This window comes from Triticum urartu, chromosome 6A (assembly GCF_056163025.1).
Source record: "Triticum urartu cultivar PI428250 chromosome 6A, HENAU_Tu73, whole genome shotgun sequence".
NCBI lineage: Eukaryota > Viridiplantae > Streptophyta > Magnoliopsida > Poales > Poaceae > Triticum > Triticum urartu.
Window position 1 is genome coordinate 455,400,713 of NC_141878.1, and position 26,101 is coordinate 455,426,813.

General features: G+C 44.0%; 1 protein-coding gene across 2 annotated transcripts; it reads right to left on the minus strand.

Moving 5' to 3' along the window:
* Positions 1 to 14,697: 14,697 nt before the first annotated feature.
* LOC125513930 (protein SIEL-like) lies at positions 14,698 to 24,464 on the minus strand. 2 transcript variants are annotated; one of them, XM_048679142.2, is made up of 9 exons: positions 24,159 to 24,464; positions 22,759 to 23,072; positions 22,572 to 22,652; positions 21,892 to 22,125; positions 21,619 to 21,810; positions 21,358 to 21,498; positions 20,982 to 21,068; positions 16,204 to 16,652; positions 14,698 to 16,108 (listed from the first exon to the last, which is right to left on the minus strand). In XM_048679142.2, the coding sequence occupies exons 2-9, from the start codon at positions 23,050 to 23,052 to the stop codon at positions 15,181 to 15,183; spliced, it is 2,406 nt and encodes an 801-aa protein (XP_048535099.2). In that variant the 5' UTR covers positions 23,053 to 23,072; positions 24,159 to 24,464; the 3' UTR covers positions 14,698 to 15,180. The 2 variants fall into 2 exon arrangements, with proteins under 2 accessions (XP_048535099.2, XP_048535238.2); XM_048679281.2 differs by lacking the exon at positions 24,159 to 24,464 and having other exon boundaries at positions 22,778 to 22,905.
* Positions 24,465 to 26,101: the final 1,637 nt, after the last annotated feature.

Consider the following 26,101-nt stretch of genomic DNA (forward strand, 5'->3'; position numbering starts at 1 on the left):
CCTCACGATCAAGACTATTTAAGCTTATAGGTAAGGCAAGGTACAAATATATGTGGAGCTGCAGCAAGCGGCTAGCAAATATGGTGGCTAACTTATTCACAAAAGAGAGCAAGGAGAGGAGGCAAAGCGCGAGCGAGAAACTAGAGAGCAACCTGCGCAAACATTACTCCAACACCGTGTCCACTTCCCGAACTCCGCCGAGAAGAGGCCATCACGGTAACACACTCAGTTGATTCATTTTAATTAAGTTAAGGTTCAAGTTATCTACAACCGGACATTAACAAATTCCCATCTGCCCATAACCGCGGGCACGGCTTTCGAAAGTTCAAAACCCTGCAGGGGAGTCCCAACTTAGCCCATGACAAGCTCTCATGGTCAACGAAGGAATAAACCTCCTCCCAAGACGTTCCGATCAGACTCGGGATCTCGGTTCTTCAAGACACTTCGACAGGTTAAAACAAGACCAACAACACCGCCCGATTGTGCCGAAAAATCCCGATAGGAGCTGCACATATCTCGTTCTCAGGGCACACTCAGATTGTCTTAGGTACGGGTAGGCCAGCCCAGAGTTGCCCCTGGTGGCCACCGGCAGCTGACAGGTGGACCAACACTCAGAGGAGCACTGGCCTGGGGGGTTTAAAATAAGATGACCCTCGGGCTCCGGAAACCCAAGGGAAAAAGAGGCTAGGTGGCAAATGGTAAAACCAAGGTTGGGCATTGCTGGAAAAGCTTTAATCAAGGCGAACTATCAAGGGGTTCCCATTATAACCCAACCGCGTAAGGAACGCAACATCCGGGAACATAACACCGATATGACGGAAACTAGGGCGGCAAGAGTGGAACAAAACACTAGGTGAGAGGCCGAGCCTTCCACCCTTTACCAAGTATATAGATGCATTAAGATAACAAGATAATATAATGATATCCCAACAAGTAAATGAATGTTCCAACAAGGAACGGCCTCCAATCTTCACCTGCAACTAGCAACGCTATAAGAGGGGCTGAGCAAAGCGGTAACATAGGCAATCAACGGTTTGCTAGGACATGGTGGGTTAGAGGTTTGACATGGCAATTTGGGAGGCTTGAAAGCAAATGGTAGGCATCGTAGCATTGGCATAGCAAAAGAGCGAGCAATCTAGCATAGCAAAGATAGTAGTGATTTCGAGGGTATGATCATCTTGCCTGCACAGTTGTCAGAGTTGACTGGATCCTCGAAAGCAAACTCAACGGGCTCCTCGTTAACGAACTCGTCTCCCGGCTCTACCCAAACAAGACAAACAAGCAACAAGGACACAATCAACCACGTGCAAGGATCAAACAATATGATGCAATGATGATATGCTATGCGGGATGCGATGCGGGATGCATATGCAAGATGTGACAGGAAATGCAAGAACCTGGCCCCAACATGGAAATCCAAGTGTGCCACTGAAAAAATGATATGAAATCGCTTGAAAACGATATAAAGAACGCCGTAATCGGAGTTACGGTTTGGAAATGGCAAGCGATTCAAATATGACACCGGTCTGCGATTTACAGCAAGTAGCCATCCAAATGCAATGAGAAGAACATGCTACAGCACCCAAACATGACAACAAAATATATGGCAGGGATGCATACAAGATGCTTAACAAAAGTCTAGCACTGAGCTACGGCCAATTCATCCATTAACAGGTTCAAACAAGCATGGCAAAAATGCATATGGTAACCAGATTTCAGACTTAGTGAAATTAACACTTGTCTGGAATTTCAGATCAGGTAGCTCTCTTCGGAGCAACAAAACTACATGCTACAGGACCTGAACATGGAAAATTAAAGCATGGCATGGAGCTACTCAAAGATCTTAACAAAAGTCCCTTAGTGACCTTGAGCCAAAAGGGATCAGAAAATACAATTGCAAGCATGTGAACATGGCAAAAACATAATCAGGTCACAGACTTGGTGAAAACTGGAGCATGCTGAAAACAGATATCAAGTAGGCATGTTTACGAGCTCGATGCACTCAATACGGAGCAAGGCATGATAAAATAAGCATACATCTATCAAGAACACACAAAATGCAAGCAAGACATGTCAAGAACAATAGCATAGCATGCACGGATCAACTACAACATCATCGGCAAAATTGCAAACAAGTTGACAATCTGCCCAGATTGACAAAGTAGTAAAAGTAGAGCTCTATTGACTCAAGCTAGGGTGCTCCATAATTGCAAACAAAGACATGGATGGATAGAGCACTACAATATTAACAAAACATCATTACTGATCATCCTCAAAAGAGGCACGGATCACTAAGAAACAACATGAACATATGGCATCATGAGATAAACAGATCAAGGACTTGGTGGAATTCCTAAGTCCCTGAAATCAGCTTTACCAAGTGCACCACTTTGTAAGATTGTGATAGTCACCTCACACATCACAAAAATACATGGGTTGCACCTCTAGAAAGATGACAAAACCCTTAACAAAACATATGTAGAACTCATGGGCATATCATGCACACATTAATCATGGCAAAAATGACAAAAGGCTAAAAGGAGCAGCAGATCTCACAATTATCTCAAGTAGCCCTCTTCTAACAGCATTTCGGGCATCAAGATGAACTCAAATGAAAATGATGCAATGGAATGAAATGATGTACTCTCTGAGATGAACATTTTGATATGCTATATGCCAAAACGGAGTTACGGATGTGGAGATACAAGGCTATGAACAGGAGCATATGGATTAGGGTTTCGAGAGAAAAAGTCAACCCGAGGAGATCTAGATCCAGATCCAGCGCACGGAAATCGAGGACCGCCGGATCTTCGCCGGAATCACTGTAGACGGCGGCGGCGGGCGAGGAAGAAATGGCCGGAGCGGGGCGGTGGCGTAACGTGGTTTGCGCGGACGGCGGCGGCGGCTTTGTCTGCCTAGGACGGACGTGTCCGGCGGCGGCGCGAGGGGATTTTTAGGGTTTGGGAGAGAGGAGATCCGCGAATTTTGGGAGGGGACTTTAAATAGAGGTAGAGGGAGCTAGGAGAGTCCAAATGAGGTGTGGTTTTCGGCCACGCGATCGTGATCGAACGCTCTAGATGATGGAGAAGGCTTAGGTGGGTTTTGGGCCAAATTGGAGGGGTGTTGGGCTGCAACACACACGAGGCTTTTTCGGTCCCTCGGTTAACCGTTGGAGTATCAAACGAAGTCCAAATGATACGAAACTTGACAGGCGGTCTACGGTAGTAAACCAAGGCCGCTTGGCAAGTCTCGATCCAATCCGGAAATGTTTAATCCCCACACACGAAAGAAAGCTAGAAATGACCACCGGAGGAGAACGAAGCGCCGGAATGCAAAACAGACAACGGGGAAAATGCTCGAATGCATGAGATGAAACATGTATGCAAAAGCAATGCACATGATGACATGATATGAGATGCATGACAACGATAACAACACACGGAGACAAAGACCCAAACCCGATTAAATAAAATAACTTAACCGTCGGAAACGGCAAGAGTTGGAGTACAAATTGGGAAAGTCATATGCGGGGTGTTACACCCCTGCCCCTGTATATAAAGGAGCAAGGGGAGGAGGCCGGCCGGCCCTATAGGCGCGCCAAGGAGGAGTCCTCCTCCTAGTAGGAGTAGGACTCCTACTAGGAGGGGGAAGGAAGTAGGGAAGGAGAAGGAAAGGGGGGCGCCGCCCCCCTCTCCTAGTCCAATTCGGACCAGGGGGGAGGAGGCGCACGGCCCACCTTTGGCTGCCCCTCTCTTTCTCCACTAAGGCCCATATGGCCCATTACTTCTCCCGGGGTGGTTCCGGTAACCCTCCGGCTCTCCGATTTTCTCCGAAATCACCCGGAACACTTCCGGTGTCCGAATATAGCCGTCCAATATATCAATCTTTATGTCTCGACCATTTCGAGACTCCTCGTCATGTCCGTGATCACATCCGGGACTACGAACTAACTTCGGTACATCAAAACTCATAAACTCATAATATAACTGTCATCGAAACCTTAAGTGTGCGGACCCTACGGGTTCGAGAACAATGTAGACATGACCGAGACACGTCTTCGGTCAATAACCAATAGCGGAACCTGGATGCTCATATTGGCTCCTACATATTCTACGAAGATCTTTATCGGTCAGACCGCATAACAACATACGTTGTTCCCTTTGTCATCGGTATGTTACTTGCCCGAGATTCGATCGTCGGTATCTCAATACCTAGTTCAATCTCGTTACCGGAAAGTCTCTTTACTCGTTTCGTAATACATCATCTTGCAACTAACTCATTAGTTGTAATGCTTGCAAGGCTTATGTGATGTGCATTACCGAGAGGGCCCAGAGATACCTCTCCGACAACCAGAGTGACAAATCCTAATCTCAAAATACGCCAACCCAACATTCACCTTTGGAGACACCTGTAGAGCTCCTTTATAATCACCCAGTTACGTTGTGACGTTTGGTAGCACACAAAGTGTTCCTCCGGTAAACGGGAGTTGCATAATCTCATAGTCATAGGAACGTATATAAGTCATGAAGAAAGCAATAGCAATATACTAAACGATCGGGTGCTAAGCTAATGGAATGGGTCATGTCAATCACATTATTCTCCTAATGATGTGATCCCATTAATCAAATGACAACACATGTCTATGGTTAGGAAACATAACCATCTTCTATTAACGAGCTAGTCAAGTAGAGGCATACTAGTGACGTTTGGTTTGTCTATGTATTCACACAAGTATTATGTTTCCGGATAATACAATTCTAGCATGAATAATAAACATTTATCATGATATAAGGAAGTAAAATAATAACATTATTATTGCCTCTAGGGCATATTTCCTTCAGTCTCCCACTTGCACTAGAGTCAATAATCTAGATTACACAGTAATGATTCTAACACCCATGGAGCTTTGGTGCTGATCATGTTTTGCTCGTGGAAGAGGCTTAGTCAACGGGTCTGCAACATTCAGATCCGTATGTATCTTGCAAATCTCTATGTCTCCCACCTGGACTAGATCCCGGATGGAATTGAAGCGTCTCTTGATGTGCTTGGTTCTGTTGTGAAATCTGGATTCCTTTGCCAGGGCAATTGCACCAGTATTGTCACAAAATATTTTCATTGGACCCGATGCACTAGGTATGACACCTAGATCGGATATGAACTCCTTCATCCAGACTCCTTCGTTTGCTGCTTCCGAAGCAGCTATGTACTCCGCTTCACATGTAGATCCCGCCACAACGCTTTGTTTAGAACTGCACCAACTGACAGCTCCACCGTTTAATGTAAACACATATCCGGTTTGCGATTTAGAATCGTCCGGATCAGTGTCAAAGCTTGCATCAACGTAACCATTTACGATGAGCTCTTTGTCACCTCCATATATGAGAAACATATCCTTAGTCATTTTCAGGTATTTCAGGATGTTCTTGACCGTTGTCCAGTGATCCACTCCTGGATTACTTTGGTACCTCCCTGCTAGACTTATAGCAAGACACACATCAGGTCTGGTACACAGCATTGCATACATGATAGAGCCTATGGCTGAAGCATAGGGAACATCTTTCATTTTCTCTCTATCTTCTGCATTGGTCGGACTTTGAGTCTTACTCAATTTCACACCTTGTAACACAGGCAAGAATCCTTTCTTTGCTTGATCCATTTTGAACTTTTTCAAAACTTTGTCAAGGTATGTGCTTTGTGAAAGTCCAATTAAGCGTCTCGATCTGTCTCTATAGATCTTGATGCCCAATATGTAGGCAGCTTCACCGAGGTCTTTCATTGAAAAACTTTTATTCAAGTATCCCTTTATGTTATCCAGAAATTCTATATCATTTCCAATCAGCAATATGTCATCCACATATAATATTAGAAATGCTACAGAGCTCCCACTCACTTTCTTGTAAATACAGGCTTCTCCAAAAGTTTGTATAAAACCAAATGCTTTGATCACACTATCAAAGCGTTTATTCCAACTCCGAGAGGCTTGCACCAGTCCATAAATGGATCGCTGGAGCTTGCACACTTTGTTAGCTCCCTTTGGATCGACAAAACCTTCCGGTTGCATCATATACAACTATTCTTGCAGAAATCCATTCAGGAATGCAGTTTTGACATCCATCTGCCAAATTTCATAATCATAAAATGCAGCAATTGCTAACATGATTCGGACAGACTTAAGCATCGCTACGGGTGAGAAGGTCTCATCGTAGTCAATCCCTTGAACTTGTCGAAAACCTTTTGCGACAAGTCGAGCTTTGTAGATAGTAACATTACCATCAGCGTCAGTCTTCTTCTTAAAGATCCATTTATTCTCAATTGCTTGCCGATCATTGGGCAAGTCAACCAAAGTCCATACTTTGTTCTCATACATGGATCCCATCTCAGATTTCATGGCTTCAAGCCATTTTGCGGATTCTGGGCTCACCATCGCTTCTCCATAGTTCGTAGGTTCATCATGATCTAGTAGCATGACTTCCAGAACAGGATTACCGTACCACTCTGGTGCGGATCTTACTCTGGTTGATCTACGAGGTTCAGTAGTATCTTGTTCTGAAGCTTCATGATCATCATCATTAGCTTCCTCACTAATTGGTGTAGGTGTCACAGAAACTGGTTTATGTGATGTACTACTTTCCAATAATGGAGCAGGTACAGTTACCTCATCAAGTTCTACTTTCCTCCCACTCACTTCTTTCGAGAAAAACTCCTTCTCTAGAAAGTTTCCAAATTTAGCAACAAAAGTTTTGCCTTCGGATCTGTGATAGAAGGTGTATCCAATAGTTTCCTTTGGATATCCTATGAAGACACATTTCTCTGATTTGGGTTCGAGCTTATCAGGTTGAAGCTTTTTCACATAAGCATCGCAACCCCAAACTTTCAGAAACGACAACTTTGGTTTCTTGCCAAACCATAGTTCATAAGGCGTCGTCTCAACGGATTTTGATGGTGCCCTATTTAACGTGAATGCGGCCGTCTCTAGAGCATATCCCCAAAACGATAGCGGTAAATCAGTAAGAGACATCATAGATCGCACCATATCTAGTAAAGTACGATTACGACGTTCGGACACACCATTACGCTGTGGTGTTCCGGGTGGCGTGAGTTGCGGAACTATTCCACATTGTTTCAAATGTACACCAAACTCGTAACTCAAATATTCTCCTCCACGATCAGATCGTAGGAATTTTATTTTCTTGTTACGATGATTTTCAACTTCACTCTGAAATTCTTTGAACTTTTCAAATGTTTCAGACTTATGTTTCATTAAGTAGATATACCCATATCTGCTTAAGTCGTCTGTGAAGGTGAGAAAATAAGGATATCCGCCACGAGCCTCAACATTCATCGGACCACATACATCTGTATGTATGATTTCCAACAAATCTGTTGCTCTCTCCATAGTACCGGAGAACGGTGTTTTTGTCATCTTACCCATAAGGCATGGTTCGCAAGTACCAAGCGATTCATAATCAAGTGGTTCCAAAAGCCCATCAGTATGGAGTTTCTTCATGCGCTTTACACCGATATGACCCAAACGGCAGTGCCACAAATAAGTTGCACTATCATTATCAACTCTGCATCTTTTGGCTTCAACATTATGAATATGTGTGTCACTACTATCGAGATTTAATAAGAATAGACCACTCTTTAAGGGTGCATGACCATAAAAGATATTACTCATATAAATAGAACAACCATTATTCTCTGATTTAAATGAATAACCGTCTCGCATCAAACAAGATCCAGATATAATGTTCATGCTTAACGCTGGCACCAAATAACAATTATTTAGGTCTAATACTAATCCCGAAGGTAGATGTAGAGGTAGCGTGCCGACCGCGATCACATCGACTTTGGAACCATTTCCCACGCGCATCGTCACCTCGTCCTTAGCCAATCTTCGCTTAATCCGTAGTCCCTGTTTCGAGTTGCAAATGTTAGCAACAGAACCAGTATCAAATACCCAGGTACTACTGCGAGCAGTAGTAAGGTACATATCAATAACATGTATATCACATATACCTTTGTTCACCTTGCCATCCTTCTTATCCGCCAAATACTTGGGGCAGTTCCGCTTCCAGTGACCAGTCTGCTTGCAGTAGAAGCACTCAGTTTCAGGCTTAGGTCCAGGTTTGGGTTTCTTCTCTTGAGTAGCAACTTGCTTGCTGTTCTTTTTGAAGTTCCCCTTCTTCTTCCCTTTGCCCTTTTTCTTGAAACTAGTGGTCTTGTTGACCATCAACACTTGATGCTCCTTCTTGATTTCTACCTCCGCAGCTTTCAGCATTGCGAAGAGCTCGGGAATAAACTTGTTCATCCCTTGCATATTATAGTTCATCACGAAGCTCTTGTAGGTAGGTGGCAGTGATTGGAGAATTCTGTCAATGACGCAATCATCTGGAAGATTAACTCCCAATTGAATCAAGTGATTATTATACCCAGACATTTTGAGTATATGCTCACTGACAGAACTGTTCTCCTCCATCTTGCAGCTATAGAACTTATTGGAGACTTCATATCTCTCAATCCGGGCATTTGCTTGAAATATTAACTTCAACTCCTAGAACATCTCATATGCTCCATGACGTTCAAAACGTCGTTGAAGTCCCGATTCTAAGCCGTAAAGCATGGCACACTGAACTATCGAGTAGTCATCAGCTTTGCTCTGCCAAACATTCATAACAGGTGTTGCTCCAGCAGCAGGCCTGGCACCCAGCGGTGCTTCCAGGACGTAATTCTTCTGTGCAGCAATGAGGATAATCCTCAAGTTACGGACCCAGTCCGTGTAATTGCTACCATCATGTTTCAACTTTGCTTTCTCAAGGAACACATTAAGATTCAACGGAACAACAGCACGGGCCATCTATCTACAATCAAACATAGACAAGCAAGATACTATCAGGTACTAAGTTCATGATAAATTTAGGTTCAATTAATCAAATTACTTAAGAACTCCCACTTAGATAGACATCCCTCTAATCCTCTAAGTGATTACGTGATCCAAATCAACTAAACCATGTCCGATCATCACGTGAGATGGAGTAGTTTCATTGGTGAACATCGCTATGTTGATCATATCTACTATATGATTCACGCTCGACCTTTCGGTCTCCGTGTTCCGAGGCCATATCTGTATATGCTTGGCTCATCAAGTATAACCTGAGTATTCTGCGTGTGCAACTGTTTTGCACCCGTTGTATTTGAACGTAGAGCCTATCACACCCGATCATCACGTGGTGTCTCAGGACGAAGAACTTTCGCAACGGTGCATACTCAGGGAGAACACTTCTTGATAATTAGTGAGAGATCATCTTAAAATGCTACCGTCAATCAAAGCAAGATAAGATGCATAAAAGATAAACATCACATGCAATCAATATAAGTGATATGATATGGCCATCATCATCTTGTGCTTGTGATCTCCATCTTCGAAGCACCGTCGTGATCACCATCGTCACCGGCGCGACACCTTGATCACCATCTCAGCATCGTTGTCGTCTCGCCAATCTTATGCTTCCACGACTATCGCTACCGCTTAGTGATAAAGTAAAGCATTACAGCGGAATTTCATTGCATACAATAAAGCGACAACCATATGGCTCCTGCCAGTTGCCGATAACTTGGTTACAAAACATGATCATCTCATACAATAAAATTTAGCATCATGTCTTGATCATATCACATCACAACATGCCCTGCAAAAACAAGTTAGACGTCCTCTACTTTGTTGTTGCAAGTTTTACGTGGCTGCTACGGGCTTAAGCAAGAACCAATCTTACCTACGCATCAAAACCACAACGATAGTTTGTCAAGTTGGTGCTGTTTTAACCTTCGCAAGGACCGGGCGTAGCCACACTTGGTTCAACTAAAGTTGGAGAAACTGTCACCCGCTAGCCACCTTTGTGCAAAGCACGTCGGGAGAACCGGTCTCGCGTAAGCGTATGCGTAATGTCAGTCCGGGCCGCTTCGTCCAACAATACCGCCGAACCAAAGTATGACATGCTGGTAAGCAGTATGACTTATATCGCCCACAACTCACTTGTGTTCTACTCATGCATATAACATCAACACATAAAACCTAAGCTCGGATGCCACTGTTGGGGAACGTAGTAATTTCAAAAAAATTCCTACGCACACGCAAGATCATGGTGATGCATAGCAACGAGAGGGGAGAGTGTGATCTACGTACCCTTGTAGACCGACAGCGGAAGCGTTAGCACAACGCGGTTGATGTAGTCATACGTCTTCACGGCCCAACCGATCAAGCACCGAAACTACGGCACCTCCGAGTTTTAGCACACGTTCAGCTCGATGACGATCCCCGGACTCCGATCCAGCAAAGTGTCGGGGAAGAGTTCCGTCAGCACGACGGCATGGTGACGATCTTGATGTACTACCGTCGCAGGGCTTCGCCTAAGCACCGCTACAATATTATCGAGGATTATGGTGGAAGGGGGCACCGCACACGGCTAAGAATATGATCACGTGGATCAACTTGTCTGTCTAGGGGTGCCCCCTGCCCTTGTATATAAAGGAGCAAGGGGAGGAGGCCGGCCGGCCCTATAGGCGCGCCAAGGAGGAGTCCTCCTCCTAGTAGGAGTAGGACTCCTACTAGGAGGGGGAAGGAAGTGGGGAAGGAGAAGGAAAGGGGGGCGCCGCCCCCCTCTCCTAGTCCAATTCGGACCAGGGGGGAGGAGGCATGCGGCCCACCTTTGTCTGCCCCTCTCTTTCTCCACTAAGGCCCATATGGCCCATTACTTCTCCCGGGGTGGTTCCGGTAACCCTCCGGCTCTCCGATTTTCTCCGAAATCACCCGGAACACTTCCGGTGTCCGAATATAGCCGTCCAATATATCAATCTTTATGTCTCGACCATTTCGAGACTCCTCGTCATGTCCGTGATCACATCCGGGACTACGAACTAACTTCGGTACATCAAAACTCATAAACTCATAATATAACTGTCATTGAAACCTTAAGCGTGCGGAACGTACGGGTTCGAGAACAATGTAGACATGACCGAGACACGTCTTCGGTCAATAACCAATAGCGGAACCTGGATGCTCATATTGGCTCCTACATATTCTACGAAGATCTTTATCGGTCAGACCGCATAACAACATACGTTGTTCCCTTTGTCATCGGTATGTTACTTGCACGAGATTCGATCGTCGGTATCTCAATACCTAGTTCAATCTCGTTACCGGAAAGTCTCTTTACTCGTTTCGTAATACATCATCTTGCAACTAACTCATTAGTTGTAATGCTTGCAAGGCTTATGTGATGTGCATTACCAAGAGGGCCCAGAGATACCTCTCCGACAATCGGAGTGACAAATCCTAATCTCGAAATACGCCAACCCAACATTCACCTTTGGAGACACCTGTAGAGCTCCTTTATAATCACCCAGTTACGTTGTGACGTTTGGTAGCACACAAAGTGTTCCTCTAGTAAACGGGAGTTGCATAATCTCAGTCATAGGAACGTGTATAAGTCATGAAGAAAGCAATAGCAACATACTAAACGATCGGGTGCTAAGCTAATGGAATGGGTCATGTCAATCACATTATTCTCCTAATGATGTGATCCCATTAATCAAATGACAACACATGTCTATGGTTAGGAAACATAACCATCTTCGATTAACGAGCTAGTCAAGTAGAGGCATACTAGTGACGTTTGGTTTGTCTATGTATTCACACAAGTATTATGTTTCCGGATAATACAATTCTAGCATGAATAATAAACATTTATCATGATATAAAGAAATAAAATAATAACATTATTATTGCCTCTAGGGCATATTTCCTTCACAAGGTGCCCGGGCCTGACGGGTTCACGGGACGTTTCTACGCAACATGCTGGCATATCATAAGAGCGGACTTCATGAGGGCGCTGGAGGAGTTTCATGATGGAAATATGCAAGGGTTACGTGCAATTAACAAGGCCACAGTCTCACTCCTTCCTAAGAAGATAGGAGCCATCGATATCAAAGATTACATGCCGGTTAGCCTCAATCATGGTGCGGTCAAGATATTCGACAAAATCCTTGCCACACGCCTTGCGGACGACTTGCCTCACCTCGTGGGAAATCATCAGAGCGCTTTTGTGCGGGGAAGATCTTTACATGATAATTCCATGCTCGTTCAAGGCACGGCACGCAGATTACATACTTTGAAGGATCCCACACTATTGTTGAAGCTAGACATATCTAAAGCCTTTGACTCAGTACAATGGCCCTTCCTGCTGGAAGTATTGGCTCACATGGGATTCAGACCAAGGTGGATGGCATGGATCTGTGGACTGCTTGCAACATCATCTACTAAGATTACTGTGAATGGGATACCGGGGAAACGATCTTCAATTGCCAAGGATTGCGTCAGGGGAGCCCGCTGTCACCCATGCTGTTCATTTTATGCATGGACCCCTACACCGTCTCCTTGAACTTGCAACCACCGCGGGTTTACTTTCTCCCTTGGCCAGGACAGGGTTGCGGCATAGAGTGTCGATGTACGTGGATGATGTCATGGTTTTTCTCAAGCCAATGGAAAGGGACCTCCGGACGTGTGCCTCGGTCCTGGACCTGTTTGCCAACGCGTCAGGGCTCAGAATCAACTTGCAGAAAAGCCTAGCCCTGCCGATCAGATGTTCGCCGGAGGACATGGAGCTTGCTTCGGGGCTGTTGGGATGTGAGCAAGGAACGTTCCCTTGTAGATATCTAGGGTTGCCACTGTCGATAAGGAAGCAAACCGCATCACAGTTTCAGGATAGGGTGGATCAGATGGCCGCGAGGCTGCCATCTTGGAAGGCACGATCACTACCAAAGAGCAGCCGGTTGCTCCTTATTCAGTCGGTGCTATGTGCTATTCCTGTGCACTCCATGCTTGCATGGGTTTGCCAACGAAAACGCTAAAGGCGATGATCAAAATCTGCAGAAGCTTTCCATGGTATGAGAAAGAAGACGGCGGAGGTGGAAAGTGCGCAGTTGCTTGGGAAACCTTATGCCGACCCAAGTGGGCAGGTGGACTCGGAGTTACGAACCTCAGGTGGATGAATATTGCACTCCAAGCGAAGTGGCTCTGGTTGCAACGCGCTGACAGGACTAGACCATGGGCAGAGTTCAAATTCTCAGTGCCGTACGAGGCAAGGGGATTGTTCCAAGTGGCGGCCAAAGTGACGGTGGGTAATGGACACACAACGCTCTTCTGGGAGGATAGATGGCTCAACGGATACAGGATGCAGGAGCTGGCACCGCTCATATATGACATGGTGTCAAAACGGACGAGGGACGTGAGAACGGTGGCAGAGGCTATACAGGGTGCAACTTGGGCGCGAGATGTTGGCCCAAACATGGATGACACGGCACTACTATAGTTCCTAGAGGTGTGGCCGCAAGTACATAGCGTGGCTCTTGACCCACGGCAGCCGGATCAGCTCAAGTGGTCATGGGAGAAGGATGGTGAATTCTCGGCAAGATCAGCTTACGCGGCCAATTTCGCGGCCCTTCAATGCTCACCGACGGCAACCTACACATGGGTGTCGAGGACGCCCCTGCGCTGCCGATTTTTGCATGGTTGGCTCTAAGGGATAGAGTGTGGACCTCCGATAGACTGGCAAGACGTGGACTACCACATCAAGACACATGCCCCTTCTGCGATCAAAATGATGAAACAATTAATCATCTCATGACACAATGCGTTTTCGCGAAGGAGGTCTGGACCAAGGTGGGTCAGGCAGTTGGCATGACAGGAATGACGCCATCAAGCGATGAGGATCTAGTGAAATGGTGCACCAGGCCCATCTTCGAGGGGAGGCACGCCAAGACCTTGCGGGCGATTCACCTACTTGTCATGTGGGAGCTGTGGAAACACCGAAACGCTATTGTGTTCAAGGGCATGAGGCCGGACGTGCAACACATCTTACGACGGATCACCTCAGAGTGTGGGTCATGGAGACAAGCGGGTGTTCTACGCAAAGACATGCGTTTCGACTTTATAGGAGTAGTTGGGTGGAGCGAGGGCGAGTAATCCGCTAGGATGTATTAAGGATGGAATGCGTAGTAAGACGTGTTGTAAATAACCGTAGATTGGGGTATCTTACCCTCTCCTTCTCTTAATATAAGGTACGCACGAGTGTGTGCGTATTCGAGAAAAAAGATCGATAGGAGAAAGAGAAAGGAAGAGTATGATCAGCTGATCGCTTCGCTAAGGCCGCGACCACGCACATGTTCAGTTCGCAGCTTTACCCTGCGATGTAATCAGAGGTTTCGTGTACCAAGGGAATCAAATTTTTTTAGTTCATCCTGTCCTACTAAACTTTTGTGCATGGTAATCTTAGCTTTGTCTTGGATATTTTTCACCCTTTCTCCTCGATCGTGCGCATGGATATTTTCACAAACCAACTTTTTTTTAGGTCAATAACAAAAAAAAAGAATCAACTAAGGATTCAGTGGAAATGAATGAATCAACATGGAGTAGATGAAAGCCGGTTATACGAGATCGCGAGTGCAGTTGCTGGGCATGTATATGTAATTGTATAAGAAGAAAAGAAGTCACAGCGAACGCAAGAAGACACCAGCAGTACTTTCGACAAACGTAAACCCACAGCAAACAAGCCGCTGTCATGCGGCACAGCGTATGGTAAGTCCAAAGTTACACTAACGGGGAACCTGTCCCAGGCGCAGAAGCGCAGAACACACAAATCATACGTGCACAAGGTTAACATTGGCCTCTGCGGCCTCTAATTCAGCAGCCTCATAAAATTCACAGAATTTTCAATTCTTTAGTCATATGCCAAACCCTTACATATACATACGCCGCGAAGTAAACATACCCTAGCAACAGCAACACATCTTAGTGGTCGGGTAACTGCTTTGTTCCTGCTTACTGCTACCAAAATATCAGCGCAGCCAAATTCTTTACCCAGAGTTCTTGCTAGTACTATATCGGCTATGAGATAACGTTTCTTCTGGTCACATGCCATAGAAAAATTCTCCATTCTTAAAGAAAACAACTAATCAGAGTTTGATCTGATACTACAGTGAAACAACTAATCATATGAAACTCCTCATTAGTCACTACTGGTATTTTAACTGCCTTCGCATATTACTTGATCGCAGTTGATGTTAGAACACAATGGTGCAGTCGATCAAAGGGGATGCTGAAGAACTTGGTGCAAATGACCACTATCATTTCGACCATTGCCTTTGCTCGGTATCAGCACTAACAAAGTAGACATCCAATTCATCACATAGTTGCACTACACAATCTCTTGGCCCTCCATGTCCTTCCTGGTGAGTGCCGATACTTCCAAATGGGCATTCAATTACCAAGCATGCCCTCAGAACAAATGAACATGCCATTGGGGTAGCATAGAAAGGAATGACTCTGGAGCAGCTCTTCATCTTATCATTGCCCTCAAAACAAGACAAGTCTAAGAAGACATGTTGGACGGACTGACCAGCAACCATGCGGAGCCATATTCTATCATGACTAGAGGTATTGCACAGAGACATGTCAAACGCCACGCCCACGGGTAATCCATAAACATATGATAACGGATTTTCAGAATCTGTATCCCGGACTTGCAGCACAGCAGTTGTAGCATTAAGCATTTCAAAATCTCTTGCTGGTTTTAGATCAAAGATTTCAAGAAAGGTGCAAATGTTGACAATAGGAGTGCCGTCGATAAAGTTATCATCAAACACTTTCTTAACTTCTTTGCTGAAGTCGGAAAGTTCATAGGATCCATCGGCACACAGACCATCAATGTGATTAATTATCCAATGCAACTTATCTAGCACTAATTTTGAACATGTTCCAAACTCGGACAGTCTACATAAAATAGCTAACAAAGCAAACTCCAAAACTTGAACCTCCAGTTCTCTATTCAATCCAGCATAACAACATTTCATCCTTCTCACAGATGTATCCAACTTCTCAAGCAAAATATCAAGTGATGTGGGGCCAAAAGCATGAGAATCATCCAACTGAATGAACCACCATATTTCAACAATGAGCTGTACTGCATCAAGATAGTCGCATACAAAGCTCAACACCGCACTAGTTGATCCAGAAGAATTTACAGCTAAGCTATTGACTTCTTCTTTGCATGTTCTACAATAAAGACAATCAAAAGAAGTTGAAGTAATCACAAATAATAGCATGAAAGATTGGTTGCATGGGAAAGAACGGAATATAGTAAGTCATACCTCAGAGTACTTTGAACTTCTCCTATACTGCACGGCTTTATCATAACCCAGGCTCCTTTAACTGTTTCTAATATGATCCTTGTCGATTGCTTTATCACGACTTCATCTAAGTACTTGGTTGTTTTTCCAGTCGTTTCTACCTGTGCATGAGTTCCTCCCACAGTTTCAACACTGAAACATTCATAATCTCCACCTTCTGCAGACACTAACTTCTTTTCCCAAAACTGCATTCCAGCTTGACGATACAAATAGGATAAGAGTGAATCCTGTTCATCTTCGGCTAGTGCACACGAGATCATCCCAAATAGGGGAATTGCATGTGAAAATATAACTGTGGGTATATCCAGTTTTTTGTCTTTATCATCATAAGCAGCCGAGACAGAAACCATTAACAATGCTTTGATTCTAGGTTTATCCAAGATCAGCTCTCCATCAGATGCCATATTGATCTATGTCATAGATAATATAGCATTAAGGGATATAACAAAACTTCATAAAAAAATCCAAAAGAAATGCTACTATACTCAATGTAGCAAATGAAGATATTACTCTACCTACGCATAAAAACAAGTCCGAAGTCCTTGTATGTTAAGAATAACAAAAGGCTAAAGTGAGAAAATATGGTTGGTCAGTGGAATTAATATTCAAATTCTTTTCACCACATTGTTTGCTTATGCTCATTCCTTAAACAGTTGGGCCTAAGGAGGATAAGCTGGAACTTAAATAAAGCTGATTTTAATATGTTAAAAGTTATTTGCAAACCAAGTGTGTGTGCATGGCTGCTAGGTGTCCTTTTTTGCTATTGGATCTAAAGAGAAGTGAGACTGTACCTCACATACTGAACACACCATCTCAGGTCATAATACCCCTAAGCGTGTTTGGTTGGGGGTAATTAGAGCTAAGGAATGGGAATTGAAGGGGTACGAGACTTCAAATCTATTGTTTGGTTAGGGGGATTGGGAGTTCATAAGGGAATAGTCATGGGACTTGAGACTCCAACTTCCACCGTTTTATTAACAGGGGAGGGGGTGGGAGTTGGAAGGGAATTGTTTTAGTGAGTCAATCTTAACCCTTCATCATAACTTGCGTTAATTTCCCTTGTCTATTCCCTTGTCAATTCCCACGAACCAAACACGAGAATACAGTTTCTCCTCAAACTCTCACACATAATTTCCATCATGCGCCAAACAGGGGATTGGGAATAAAACGACTCATCCCATGTCTAATCTCAATACAACTCCCTACACTAAACTCTCATTCCCCTTCCCAAATTTTGCCAGAAATTATTCAATGATAATGCAGTTGAGAAAACACATAATGTTAATCTGCAAACTGCTGTCAGCATTTCTTTGAATCAGTAAGATCCCTAAACTAGTAGCGTTGTGATGCATCCTCTGTTCATCTGATTTGGCTCGCACTTCACATTGATTTGGGGCAGTTTGAGCACAGAATAATATAGGTATGTTCCTCACTGACAACCCTGCCTATTGTTTTAATAGATTGTAGGCAATGTGATATCTAGACAGACAAACCATTATGATGTGCAAAGGTGTATGAGGCTATGAGCAAGCAGCGGTGTGTTTCTCCTTACAAGTAGGTTCTGTTTTAGGCTTTTATTGCATAATAGATATGGTTTTGTGATCTATGGTCTTAATTACAAAAGCATGCTAGCATATGGAAGAATGGATATTCTATTTGTTGCTCTTACTGATTTGGCTACAAAGAGGAGATCATCTGGAGTGTATCTATCTGCTGTGGACTCAGACACTATCATTATCACCCTACTAACAGATTACCATTTATAGATGATGCTCTACCGGTGATTTTGACTTTTCAAAGGAGTTTCCCTACAAACTCAGTGATTACGTGGCATACATATGCAACTTCTGTTCTGATAGAACTATTTCTCATTTTTCTGTGAAACTACTAGGTACCCATCTTGGTTGAACTTCGTGGAATTTTGCAAAATTTCCTTACTGAGTTAGATTGCCCATATCAAGCAAGTTACAGTAATTTATTTGAATTTTTTTTACCAATGCTCCATTCTTATAGTATACTAAGATATGCATAGATACTTTTTTCACACACCTTGTGTCCGGTTTATGATATTTGTACTCCACAGAGAAATCTGCATGTCCACGCTTGATATCACCCCCCACCCTGCTGTGACGCTGAGCCACCGGTCACGTGGAAGAAGTCAAGAAGAAGGGAGTGAAAGGAGAGACTGGGGGGGGGGGGGGGGGGGGGGGGGGGGGTAGGTTAGAAATGCAAGCCACTTTGATACTTAGATGAAAACATGATGGATTGTTCGCAGACTAATAATTAGCCATCAAAATGGAAGTTCCCTTTTGATGCAAACAATGGTTTAACATTTATTTCTTCGTAGAAAGTTTCCTGCAGATTGCAATGCCATTGGTGCCTCTGAAGCTAAATAAATGTACATGAATTGATTTTCATGCTAATGTGAAAATGAGGCATAATCTGCTTACTTTAATGTAGCATGTAGGTCAAAAACAACATGACTCCTTGATTAGAGGATGTGTCTGTGCAAACTAGTTCCATTGCGATGTTATCATACTTCATTAATACCTACAATTAAAATGTTATCATTACACTTGCGTCTATAAATACATATGGTTTGGTCGTTATTATTTAAATCTCAAAAGTTCTTGGTTCATATCCTGCTTGTTTACTCTTGGTTTTCTTTTTTCCTTCTTCCTTGATAGATACGTGACTCTGTAGTCTGTATAGAAGTTGTGTCTATATAACATATGTCTCCCTATGAAATTTAACCATGTGTTTGAATGGACAAGATCTGGTCTACTAAGATAGTATAAGATGGAACAGAAAGAATCTGATTACCAAAGATGAAAATAATTCCATATCTTCTGCAGTTACTGCAGCCCAATCTTCAAGGGATTATTTTTCCAATGTTTGACTATATTAACATATCATTATGTTCTAATATTTTAATACGAAAATATTGGTTTTCTCTCTCTCGATCAGTAGCTGGATATAGTGTGCAACCTATGTAATAGATATGTTATGTGCAACCTTTGTGATAGACTTGGCTATTCACGTTCCTACAACTATTACTTTTTCTCATCCAGTTGGTAGAGATACAGAAGACCTATAAAATGAGTTACCATCATGGCTTATACTTAGTACGTGACCATATCCTCGCAATTTTTTGTTTCTTGGCCTTGATGTAAAACTGTAAAAAGTGGCGGGTCAGCCCATTGCCGGCGCAGCTAAAGAGATATTTGGAAAAAGACGACAACCCAAATAAAGAAGATACAATGTTGGAGAAATGGAACACTCTGGTGCACTCTTGAGGAAGGTTTTAAGGGAAGTCAAACAAGAGGAACTATGCTGCTCGCTGCAACAGTATCAAATATCAACCTTCTGAATGCTGAAAGACAATGTCTCTTTGACAGCAAGGGGGCCTTTGAGGGGAGGAAGCCTAATTTTTGTAGTTGTTTCCATGCTAAACTGTAAGCAACTCTCGTTGTAGAACTCAAGTCTCAGCTCCAATGATATTTTATCATCTAACGAAAGGAATCTCAGCTGGTGCGATGCCTGCTATACTGTCTACTATGATCTTTATTTTACAAAATAAATGAGCTACCAGGACCGCTCAAACAATCTGCTAACAGTGATCACATGGCAACGCGGCCACAAATAATCTGACAGAGTGCGTCAAGCCGTGCCTTGGGTATTCTCAAAATCCAAATTTTGGAAAAAAAAACACGTACAATATTGTGGTCTCAAACTGTGGTTTTAGTCTTACATTGATAGCAGAAAGTCAAAAAATGGGAATACATTCTCAAATGAGGGAATATACTTCTTTCCCTCACGAAACCTAGAAAAACAAATGGTAAGAACTTATGATAAACTATGTGTAGTCTTCTAAATGTTGTAGACAAGTGTTAGATATCAGCAAACAACTGTAATGACATTATATATTTTCCGGTCTATAAAAACCTGCAGTAACTCAAATTTGTACTCGCCAAACAATGTTATAGATTTTTCTCCTTTTTGTTGTATTGACTTGCACTTTGTTGATTGTTGCCATCTCAGCTGGAGGGGTAATGCTTCATGCACCAGCCGGTTCACCCAAAAGTCCGAACTAATTGAGAAGGTTGGGCGAACCAGGTATACTTCAACAGGAGGTACCATCTTTTGTCACAGGTTTGGGCATCATCGAGTGGCCGATCCCATGCACTATCAAGCAACCAGACTTTGATGTTCACATCAGTGCGAAGCCCACATAATCAGGTGTATCTTATAGGATAGGTATTACACAGGGCTTCAAACATTTGGCTCACGAGGATAATGTATATTAATGTGATCTTCTAAAAATATATGTAAATTAAATATGCTCTTTTCCTTTCAGATTCAGTTGTCCTAAATCAAACTGTAAATATACAACACATCCTTAAAGTATTACTTGGCTAAAAAAGAAATCTACAGTTGGGGATGAGTAGACTTCATCGTTACAAATTACTTAGCAACCTGCAAATATAGATGCATTCTTTGTTATTATTTAAGGTTCATAGCTTGGAATATTCTCAAATTACATACGACTGACAGAAAATAAGAACATGGGTACACGCTACCGAACTTGAGATGGTACCTCCTTTCTAGTATATACCGAACTTGAAAGAACCGCGGAAACAGAAAGAATCAGTACAGCAGCAATACTGAAAGTGAAAATATACATTTTATATAGAACATTAGCATGTAGATAAAATTGGAAGTAAGCAATGGAGAAACACCTCTTTGGCTAAATGTTTGGCTATATTGGCTGAAAAGCTCCCATGATTCTTGCCAATGGAAAACAGAACGCCATATATATCTTGATCCTGCATATAATAAATACGGTCGCAACATAGAAGAAAAGAGTCAGTTACCATAAATTGAAGTCATAGGCTCAAAGCCTCAAATAATTATAGAGTAAGCAATATTCTATACGCTGAATGAAACTCAAATTAACATTTAGCAGGATAATTAAGGCTTTGTGTTACATTGACTACACGAATAATTCATCTAGAAAATGTTCAAGCAAAGATCAGAATAGCAAGGGAGAGCTAATTGTGAAGCATGGTGATTGTTCTGCATGTGAAGCATGGTGATTGTTCTGCACTAACATACCTCCGGATTTTTCTTCAGACCCGCAATGAGACCATCAAGTGCAGATTTAAACATTTGAAGTTTAGGCAGATTCACTGACCCTAGGATCTTGCGTGCTGCATTTCGAACTACGACATTGGCATCCATCAATATGCCAAGGAACTGCAAAAGCAACAGGAGGCATAAGATTACCAAATTTAGCATCTAGCATAGTTAACTACAAATAAAGAACCAATTCATACATCTAGCTTACACGAGATACATTATACTGATAATTAGTACCATGTGCATGTGCTTCTCCTGCATGCTCAAACATCCATATGTTGCCATATCAAACAGTGCCTGCAAAGTTTGCAGTCTAACTGCTTCTGTATCATCATTCATCATGTCCATCAACAAGTCCAAGGCCTTCTGTGCATATTGGTTTGAAAGCTTTGCAAGAGCTCCCAGCGTTTTACATGCAATTGTTCGGACCTGTAGGGAGAACATGTAGAACAATAAACAAAAGACACGGGACGTTAAGGGGAATTATGTGGTATAAGAGAATGACCTGACCTGATAGAATTCATCTTCAACCCCATGCGCAAATATGCCAGCAGCACAGGGGAATGATAATTTAGGTGGTAGTTTTTTCCCTTTGATGCTAGAGGCACTCCCAGTGTCAGTTTTTATGATCTTCTTAGACAGCGACTGAAGCAAAACACCTTCAGATACTCTCTGCATTTTGGCAAGTGCGTTGAATGCTTCAATTCTTACTTCTGTACACATGTCCCTAGCCATGGAGCTAAGCTGAATAGAGAAGTCCAAAGGGGAAACAAAACAGTTATCATTACAGTGGTCAATGGAGTAAAACTTGCAAGTTACAAATATTAAATGCATAAGCATGATTAGATGCATCTTTCTTATTGTGTGCATCACAAACTGCATGTTTCAGTAGTAAATCTCATTTGCCATGAGTACTTTCACCTTGTCAAAAGGATTTCTGGTAATAAGAACAGAAAGGTAAATTGCCGAAAATACAGGTCTAGTAAAAAACAAGAATATCGCTCCCAGTATCAGTTATGGGCATGTCGTATAACTATTCATTCCAAACTTTAGTAGCCTGGAATTGACATATAGAAACAGAAGCATTAGGCTAAATAAAAATGTCCGTATCACATTAACATTAGGCCCACACTCAGCTAGTTGATCCTACCGTTCATGAACACCAAATCCAGCGGGAAGTGCAACCATACCTGTAGGAAAACCCAGTCCATTTGGTCACCATCACCACCCAACTCCTCTCTCATGGCAAACTTCTCCGCACAAAGGCCAACCTATCCACCGAAGACAGGAGATCTCCTCAATTCCTCATATGTAACTCTCAAAAGCATGCAGTAGCACAAAAGAAAACATATGTACCCATAAATGACAAAATCTCACCAATCGCACAGCGGCCAACCTGATACCCTCGTCTTCGTCCCTCAGCAATTTCTCCGTGCAAGCGTAGCAGCACTCCACAACCCCGCCGCCGGCATTCACCTTCTTGAGGACCGCAGCGAGGCCGCTGAGCGCCTCCGCCCGTGCCAACGGGTAGAGTCCGCTGGCCATCGAGACTAGTGCTTGGATCTCCATCTCAGGGTCAGCGCCTGAGCTACTGGATGCATGCGGCCCCATAAACCGAGCCCGCTTGGCGACGGACGGGCCGGGTTCGGAAGCGGCGAGGCCCTCGTCCATGAGATTCACGGCCCCATAAGCTTGGAAAGAATTTTGCAAAACCCATATAAGTATATTTCTTGCAAACTAAAACTAATAATCTCTAGCAAGTTAAAATTAGAACTGCATGCTGGTCGCATATTTACTGTATGATTAAATTTTTAGGTCTTTGTAACTGTTATTCCGATATCAGCACAGAGACCTGAAAAGAAGTATCAATTTCCATATAGCTGAGAATTTAAAAATTAAATAGCAACAATGCAGCTGTATGGATTGAACTCCTCCTCAAAGTATATATGCATATAGATTTAGTTACACATGTTCATTCCAGCTAACTTTTATCCAGATTGCTTAGGACATTGTTATCCAAACAGTTGATGGAAAGAATTTAGCATAATACTACAAAACACAGGAACTAGCATAGAGTTTTGTAAGGGGCATATCTATGTTTTCTTCTCAACGGTAGTGGCCGCCTAACTTACTTTACAAAATGGGACAAGGATAATGGAAGGATGGCCTTGTGCCCTTTATTCATGGAATGGTACTAATCAATACTCATCTGCTGCATAAGTTTCTTCATGGTTTTTTAGACTATAATCCTGACATTTTTTTGCCTTCCTAAATCCTAATCCTGTAGGGGATTGCTGTCTGCTACATGGCCTAGATGAGCATAGGCCTTGTCAACGGCATAGCCAGGATTGGCTGACGCCCCAGGCCAAAATTGAAGGGAAAAAATTCTCAAAAACTACCCCAGTTTTAAGGCATTCAAAAGCAACGCTCATTTGCAACTGATAAAAATCTGAACACATTATTTAATAGTGCTTCATCTGATAATGTAACACATAACAGAAGACAATATAAAGGATAAATAATACAATAGAGGGTACCAAATCAACGAGTTGTCCTAGTTCTTTTGTTCATCTTATCTTCCAGTAAATTGCAACACAAATTAGGAAAACAGTTTCTACTGCAACAATTAAGCAATCAAGCCATCAAGGTGTATTTTGAAGCATCAATTTGAATGGAGCTAATTGATGCATTAACTCAGAGAACAAAATCAAAAGACCTGCTGTGTGCTTTGACAAAGGAAGTTAGGATTTGGGAGTGGGCAGAGGACAGAAGAGTACCTGGTTGGCTGAACGGTGGCGGGAGGCCGGAGGCGGGGCGAGGTCGCCGGACGGCCGGATGGTGACGGGAGGCCGGAGGCGGGGCGTCGCTGGACGAGAGGCCGGGCGAGGTCGCGCACGAGCAGCGGAGTGCAGCAGGTGAAGCCGTGCGAGCGGGGTCGCCGCCTCGCCGGACAAGCAGATGAACTGGACGGGGTTAGACGGGGCGCCGGATTTGACGAGCGGCGGCCGGTGGCTCGCTGCCTGGCTCGATGCGTAGGGTTCCTCTCTCGTCTCTGCCTCTCTTTTTTTTTTTTGAAACACTTTTTTTTAAGACACGTCTCTGCCTCTCTGGTGAACATCTCGAGAGGGTTGCAGCAGAGGACAAGACGCCCGCGAAGTATGGAGAGGGAGGAGATGGCCGCGACGTAGAAGGCGCGGGCGGGGAGCGGGCGCGACGCAAGACGGCAGGAGATAGCGGGAGGACGAAGGAGTAGGGATGGCTTTCGCAAATCAGCCGCGCGCTGGCTTCCGGCTCCTCGTGCAGAAGCAGATCTACGGGTGTTTTTCTGGGGGCTATAGAAGCCGGAGCCGCACCAAAGGGCCTTTTCATGGGCCGGCTCCACACAGAAATGGCTCAGAAGCCGCGGCTGCTATTTCGGGCTGGAGCTCCTCGCAGCCGGCTCCAACCTGGCCTTTTACTGTTTTACCCTCCCGCAAATCTCCACAATACAATAATAATGCCACAAAACAGTTCGCCCATTGTTTCCTTCGTCGTCCCAAGCCGATCCTCAGCCAAGGATTCCTTTGACCCGGCCACCACCCGCACGATCTCCGGCCATCGAAGTTCTCTCCCTCCTTTAGCGGTGGATCGTGTTGAATATATGAGCAAATTACTACGATATTTAGTTCGAATAAACAATAAATAAATCATGACGACAATAACAGGGAATGAACTGATCATACGAAGTAGCAAAGTAGATGAATAGATCGAATCTAAGGCACAGACTAGAAATAAGAATTCTAGTAGGATCTCAAACAAGGAGGACAGAATCACATACAGTGTTGCAGGAGCGAGACAACCTGCATTGATGTTCGTCCATATCGTTGATGAAGAGGTTGCTAAGGTCGGGGAAGAAATTGTCGTCGGAGCATGGTTCTTTATACCTGTTTGTGCCACTTAGTGGTTTTTGCCTAATTAATGCATGTGGTGCTTTCGACCCGTTTGCGGCTTATGGTTGATGGGGAACGCAGTAATTTCAAAAAATTTCCTACGCACACGCAAGATCATGGTGATGCATAGCAACGAGAGGGGAGAGTGTTGTCTACGTGCCTACGCAGACCGACTGCGGAAGCGTTGACGCAACGTAGAGGAAGTAGTCGTACGTCTTCCCGATCCGACCGATCCAAGCACCGTTACTCCGGCACTTCCGAGTTCTTAGCACACGTACAGCTCGATGACGATCCCCGGGCTCCGATCCAGTAAAGCGTCGGGGAGGAGTTCCGCCAGCACGACGGCGTGGTGACGGTCTTGATGTTCTACTGTCGTAGGGCTTCGCCTAAGCACCGCTACAATATGATCGAGGTGGAATATGGTGGCAGGGGGCACCGCACACGGCTAAGGAACGATCTCAAGGATCAACTTGTGTGTCTAGGGGTGTCCCCTGCCTCCGTATATAAAGGATCCAAGGGGAGGGGCTGGCCGGCCAAGGGGGGCGCGCCAGGAGAGTCCTACTCCCTCTGGGAGTAGGATTCTCCCCCCCCCCCCAATCCTAATTGGAATAGGACTCCTTGAGGGGGGGAAAGAGAGAGAGGGGGGCCGGCCACCTCTCCTAGTCCTAATAGGACTAGGGGGGAGGCGCGCGGCCACCTTGGGCTGCCCCTTTCTCCTTTCCACTAAAGCCCACTAAGGCCCATATAGCTCCCGGGGGGTTCCGGTAACCTCCCGGTACTCTGGTAAAATC